The sequence below is a fragment of the Perna viridis genome, chromosome 1, assembly GCF_037379345.1.
Source record: "Perna viridis isolate PV_CMFRI_1.1 ecotype Kerala chromosome 1, ASM3737934v1, whole genome shotgun sequence".
Taxonomy (NCBI): domain Eukaryota; kingdom Metazoa; phylum Mollusca; class Bivalvia; order Mytilida; family Mytilidae; genus Perna; species Perna viridis.
Window position 1 is genome coordinate 60,124,436 of NC_142445.1, and position 6,651 is coordinate 60,131,086.

Below are 6,651 nucleotides of genomic sequence, written 5' to 3' on the forward strand. Positions count from 1 at the left end.
CTGTGTAGTGTTCAGTATTGTAGCTAGAATGAAATAGACATCTCACTTGTATTGTGGAAGCATGTAAAGATTTATGGTACCAATAATCTTATTCTCCAGCTGGACATTGGTCATGGAAAATTCTTCTTAACAATGACTGGTTTCTCTAAGAATGTGTAACTAACTTTACAGAATTGGAAGGACTTTTTTTCAAAATGGTAGAATTGTGATGAGATCCATCATTCAGAGCAAATTTGACATGATTTGTATTTTATTATCTTTTCAAGGTTGAGCCACAAAGTACATATGAAGAATGTTATTGTAAAAATAAAGATGATATTTGTGTTACATGTGTCAGGACTGCTACCAGACGTATGGTGATAAATAATGGTATGGCTCACTTGTTAAAAACACGGTCTTTAGATACAGTAAAGATCTGTTTGGTGTTTTTTTTTACCTTATATTTTTGCTATATGTTGTGAAATTTCAACCTTTCCAGAGGCCATTGCTTAAATAATCAAACAAAGATTCACACAAAAATTTTAACTATCAACCACAAAATTTAAATGAATCATAGATCTGGGAATGAAACTTCTCACTGATAGAGTGATAAGTAGTAGTTTTTTATCAGTTAGTTGAAGTGTATTAATATTACAGTTGAAAATGTAGAGGAATGAATACAGTGGACCATATCATTATGTTACTTTACCATAGATTTTGGGTTTTTTTTTGGTTGATTGTTTTGGTTAAAGTAGATTTTATTGTAAGATTTAAGTTCAAGTAATTTAGTACACGACTGCATAGTATATACCAGTCAATAAAGCAACTGGCATGAGACTAATTTTAATTGTAGCCAAAATTAAGGTTATCAGACCTAGTTTTCATTAAAATAAAATTTCAATTTGAGATTTTTTAAAAACTATTAAATGTTTTTTCAAATCTTCAATTTCAAATGTTTTGATTGGTTGAAATTTGTGTTGAAGTAAGACATGTTGAAAACTCAATTGAAGATTCTTTATGAAACTGGGCCCTGTGTTTTGCTAAAAAGAGATAATTGCCTTGGTAATAGAATTGCAGTGGGTTTGACATTGCAAACAATGCAATGCTGGCTTATGATGTTACTGGATTTGAACTATTTAATTTTTAAAGAAAGAAAGTTTTGTTAACTTGGATTTGTTACTTGAATTCTCCAAGTAAAGAATCAGTTTACTTGTGTTTTCAATATTAAAGACAAAATTTGGATGATGTCTTCTATAATGGTATCAAATGTCATTCAGAGAAATTTCAGTTTGTTAATTTTTCTTTTTTTTTTTTTAGTAACAGTTACTCCATCTCCAACTTTACCTCCAACTATAAAACCCATTCCTGTTGAGGATAATACAGGGAAAGTTATGGCAGCTGTCTTTGGATCTGTTTTAGGCATAATCCAAATAGCTTTTCTGTCTTATACATTGTACAAGAAAAGGCTTCAAGATACAGATAAAGGTATCAGTATATATTTCATCTTGTTGAAAACACTTGCCCATTCTTATCACAGTAAATATCCCTTAATAGTAGCTAATTTCTTTTTTTTTTTAATGACAACATACAAATAATATTTTGGACTTTTAATGGTTGGTTTTAGCAATTCAGTGAAAGAAAAAAATTGGTAAACCTTTTTATTGTGATGGAGTTGATCTTACCCATGATTATAATGAGTTCTTTGAAAAGTTAGATAAAGGATTTAGTGGTAGAGTTGCAATAATTAAGTGTCAGTCCCTGTAAGAATCAGCAGTTGGTGTAGCATGACATGAAAAACCCCATATTTTTGATAGTGTAATTTGGCTATTTGCCCCATCAGAATCAAAGAAAACAGACAAGATTTTCCATATCATGCTGGACCAGTGAGTTACAATTTCATTAAAATGCACTGAAAATGAACATTTCAAGGGCAGATAACTCTGTCAAAAACCTCAGTTTTCTCAGATTCTATTGACAATTTTCTGAGCAAATCTAGTGGTGCAGAGATCAAATAATGGTCTTTTCAAATAGAGAAAGCATCCCTGAGTGATACTTTATTGTCGGGGTGGTTTTAACATGCATGTTTCTGATTTTACCCCTTTTGTCTGATTCTTACATACACTTACACTTGAGAATTTAACAGGGTAAAGTATTTTGCTAATACATATAGTATTGATAATATGCAAGTTATTTGTAGTAAAAATTTGTCTACTGTCACTGCTTGGTGCTGGAACATACAAATGGTGGTTGTCAATGTGTCTGTTCATATACCTATCTGTCTGACATATTATATCAGTCTTTCATCATAAATGATGGTATTTGATGTCCTCTAGACTAATGTCTAATTTAAGTTCTGGTTTTCCCATTAATCTTTAAATATGGACAAAAATTCCAGTGTAAGTAATTCATTTATTGCCAGATATTAATCAGATTACATGGATGTGCTAAAATGAATACTATTTATTGTTTTAGAGTTATTGCCCTTTGAACTTGGAAAAAAAATTTAGTTTTTAGCTCTCCTGGTCAAACTATTGCCATTACTTGGCATCTGTTATCATCCTCATTAACAATTTTTCAAAACTCTTCTCCTTTGACACTGCTTGTTCAAATGGGACCAAACTTAGTATGAATGTTTTTTGGGGTATCCTGCATGTGGGGGTTTTTGATCCATCAAAAAGCATGACCATCGTTTCTAAAAATAGACCATAGGGGTCAGACTGAAGTTTTTCACATGTATATCTAAAACTGTTAAGTTTAGCCAAATTATGATATGGATAAAAATGGTCAGCATGATGAGATCTATCTGTGGTCATAGAATCATTTAAATCTGTGAAGCGATGTTGTTATTGCCCTTTTTCGACATTTTTTTTTTTGCTACTTTTAATGTTATTTATTTCAAACATCTTCTCTTCTGACACTACTTGACCAGTTGGAACCAACTTTGTATGAAAGTTCTTTGGGGTATCTTACATAGAACTGAAGTGGGGAAATTTGATCCATAGAAAAATATGGCCTCTGTTATTAAAAGTAGAACATAGGGGGTCAGACAGTATTTTTTTGCATATATCTCCAAACCGTTAGGTTTAGCCATATCCTTTGAATTGCCAAAATGATCCTTAATATAAGGCCTTCGAAAGTCTTCAGGAATAAAAAATTTGCAAGGGACTCATTGTAAGAGTTATTGCCCTTGAAAGATTAAAAATGATGTTTTTTTTTTGTTTTTTACAATTTTCAACCAAAATCAACCAAAATCTTGAAAACTATAATAGGTAGAGAGAAACTTTCAATTGCTGAAATGATCTTTATGATAAGTCTACTAAAGTCTTCTTGGGTCAAAATTGTTGGACAACACTTGCTAAATATATTACCCTTGAAAGACAAACTTTAACTAGGTGAGCGATTCAGCCTGTTGTTTTGCAAGCTGTGTATAACTTAAATAAACAATGCCCTCAGTATTAATATTAACAAATGTAGTCGGAAACATTGAAGTTTTGTTCTTATATTAAACATGTTAGTCCTAAGTGTTGAGATTGAACTATACAGTATTTTTAAATGGATTATTTCAAACTCAGTTTTAACAGATCATGAGAAAGTTAAAGTGGCAAATGCAGGAGTAAGCAATGTAACGGTACTTCCTCCTATAAATCCAGGACATGGTGATGTTAAAGGTAAATATTACATTTATAGTTATATTTCTAAGCTCACCTGAACCATAGTTTCTATGCTATTGCTGTCACTTTGCAGCCCTGCTCTCTTTTTCACAAAAGGTCATAAATGTAAAAGTAGTCTTAAGTTATGACTTTACAAATAATGACTAATTTTACACTTACAAATTTTTGTGAAAAGAACTACTGGTCTGCCATTTATTTTTCTTTAAAATGTTCTTTGAAACTTCTCAGTTGATTGTTAATCACTTTTAAAAAGATGTATTTACTATGCACTTCAAATATAAAATATGCATACACTGATATTTTAGAGCACAGGGGTTGTTAAGTTGTCAAAATGTACTTTCTGTGAAGGTACTGTTATTTATGGCTATTAATTCTTGTTGTTTGTCAACATTTTATTTTTTTTGTGAATCCATGAATTCATAGATTTTATAAGACCTACAAAATTTTCAATTTTCAATTTATTATTTTATAAGTTTAAACAGTATTTTATTATATAATTACAAACTAGTATACATTACATTCCAATAAGGATTCAGAAACAAATTTCAAAATAACTTATATAAGTCTGTCTTCTAAAAAAGAAAATATCAGTTTTACATGATAAAAGTACTAACAACATCTATATAAAACCTTTAATTAATATTTGCCTAAAATAAAAGAATGAAAGTTGTGACCGTAAGTTACCAATCTAAGGAAGACGACTCAAGTGATTCCGTTTATGGAACGTTTCAATTAAATCGTTTACTTTTGTTTGTAAAATTTGAAAATTGTAAAAATATCTGATAATTTTAGTTTTGTCTGAAAAAGTACAAATCTCATAGAAAAATGCATGTGTTGGTGTTCAAATAAGCATAGGTCCTAGGTCTGGGACCCTCAATTTATTTTATGCAGGACCATTGAAATTTCATTAAATTAGATTATGGACCTAGCATATTTTACTTTTATTGGGGACCTTTCATTTTCTTCAGAAGGTCATTACACACTTAAATTTTAATTTGAACCCCTGCATGATAATGCAACAATTTCTGAATTTACAGTATCAAGGCTAGACAGACAGATTTGTATTTGCTTAACATCTATAGGTTTCATTCACATTTGGTTTAATTTTCTTTTGTAAGGAGAAGTAGAGATGAGACGACCAACAGTTTTACTAGTAAGTGCTGAAGACCATTCTGATCATGTTAAGGCTGTTGGGGCATTTGCCAGTTTCCTTGACAACCAATGTCATTGTAAAATTATCTATGCACCATGGTGTTTACATGAGTATCTTGATAATAAGTTCAGATGGGTAATTGGTACAATAGAAAAGGCTGATTTTGTAATAATTGTCAACTCTGAGATGTCATATTATCAATACCATGCATGGAAGGATGAAGAGCCTCATGTGTGGAAATCCTCCGAGCCAAGTCAGACTTCTGATATATTTATATCCTCTATCAATCAAATCACAAGGAGAATTATAAGTGTTAGTAACCACTTCAAATGCATAATTGTCCATTTTAGTTACACAAAAAGTAAGTTTTCATTAGACGAGTTGTGTGCAGGATCTGAATATTTGATTCCAAAGCACATTCACGAGTTGATGTGTCAGATTCATAAAATGGATGGACGCACTGCTTGTTACAACAATGCTGGTTACTTTGCAGATCTTCTGGATGCCTCACATGATGGCAAATATCTCATGCAGTGCATTAACAAGGCAGCTGCTTTTGAGCAACAAAACCCAAATTGGTTTAATGATTATTACAATTGTCAGTATGATTCTGGTATTAGTAGTCCAACTGTATCTTGTGATGAAACTACAAATATGAAAACTTTGGATCAGTTCCAAATGAATATCAATTTAGATGAAAAGGATGTACATAATCACCAGGGAAGACAAAAAACCAACAATTTAAATAGAGGAGTTGTCCCAAGACAGAGGTCGCAAGAGGATAACTCAGCTATAGGACAAATGCCTCAGCAAGATTCAGCTATCCAAGTGTCTCAATTTCCACCAGTACTCAGAACATCCGATCCTTACTCGAACAGCAGTGAGGAGCCACCAGATTATTTTGAGGAACCAAGCATGGTAGGAGATGATGATGTTACAAGCCATCAACTTCGGCAAGAGATATTAGATTTAAACAACAGAATGCTGGCATCCCAGTTTTATGATAATTATGGATTAGTGTTGTCTGAAACTGAAGGGGAATTTCAAAGTTTAGGGGGCCAAAGTGTTTAGTGTAGTTCTTATTTGTTGAATAGAGGAAATGTCTTGCTGTGAAATTACTTTAATTTGATGTGACAATATTTATTGTCTTTGAATCAGAGAAATTCTTGGCTGGCTTTTTTTTCTATTGAAAGGTTATGTACATGAAGAGTTTGAATTCTTTGATTGGATGAACTCTATAAAACTAATAAATGGTTTTCCTCAAAATTTGTACTTTCACAGTATTATATTTCAGATTGTTTAATGCTGTTTATCAAAACCATTCTAGGTTGGTGCTTTAAAAGTGAAATCATGTTTTTGTCATTTTTGAAATTTTTACTTTTTTTATTCACTGTTCATTGCATTTGTAATGCACTAGTTGTATATCAAAAAGACTATTTTAATGCTCAATTTTCTGTATGTCCTTCAATCTGAACTTGCTTCAGTATTTTAGCTCAAAATTTTTTTTACCATGCCAGGCATACCTTGGAAAAATCTGATTTTTTTATATACATTTAGCTGAATGAATATAGACAGACTGTGCAATGACAAAGGACTTGTTGGTCAAGCAATGAAAAATTTTCTTCTCAAGAAATTGCTTTTACCCAGCTCAAGTAATGAAGTCATCAGGGTTTTCATTTGTTTCGCATGTTTACAAAATTGAAGATTTATAGCATTTCTGTCTGTGTGTCCATTCATTGTTATGTCTATCAAAGTTCCGGGTTTGCTTTGAACCTTATCAATACCAATGTTGAGTGACATTACATATATTGGAGTTGACATGGTCTCCATCATATATAATTTCTGAAA

The 6,651-nt window shown here is 31.6% G+C and overlaps 1 protein-coding gene across 1 annotated transcript in view; it reads left to right on the plus strand.

Annotated features, from left to right (window-relative positions):
* Positions 1 to 6,069, plus strand: part of LOC148629647 (uncharacterized) — a 28,067-nt gene extending 21,998 nt beyond the window's left edge. The window contains exons 8-11 of the mRNA XM_088554896.1: positions 267 to 369; positions 1,297 to 1,464; positions 3,552 to 3,647; positions 4,769 to 6,069. Coding sequence (XP_088411022.1) covers positions 267 to 369; positions 1,297 to 1,464; positions 3,552 to 3,647; positions 4,769 to 5,874 — 1,473 coding nt within the window. The 3' untranslated portion in view covers positions 5,875 to 6,069. The remainder of the gene's footprint in view (positions 1 to 266; positions 370 to 1,296; positions 1,465 to 3,551; positions 3,648 to 4,768) is intronic.
* Positions 6,070 to 6,651: the final 582 nt, after the last annotated feature.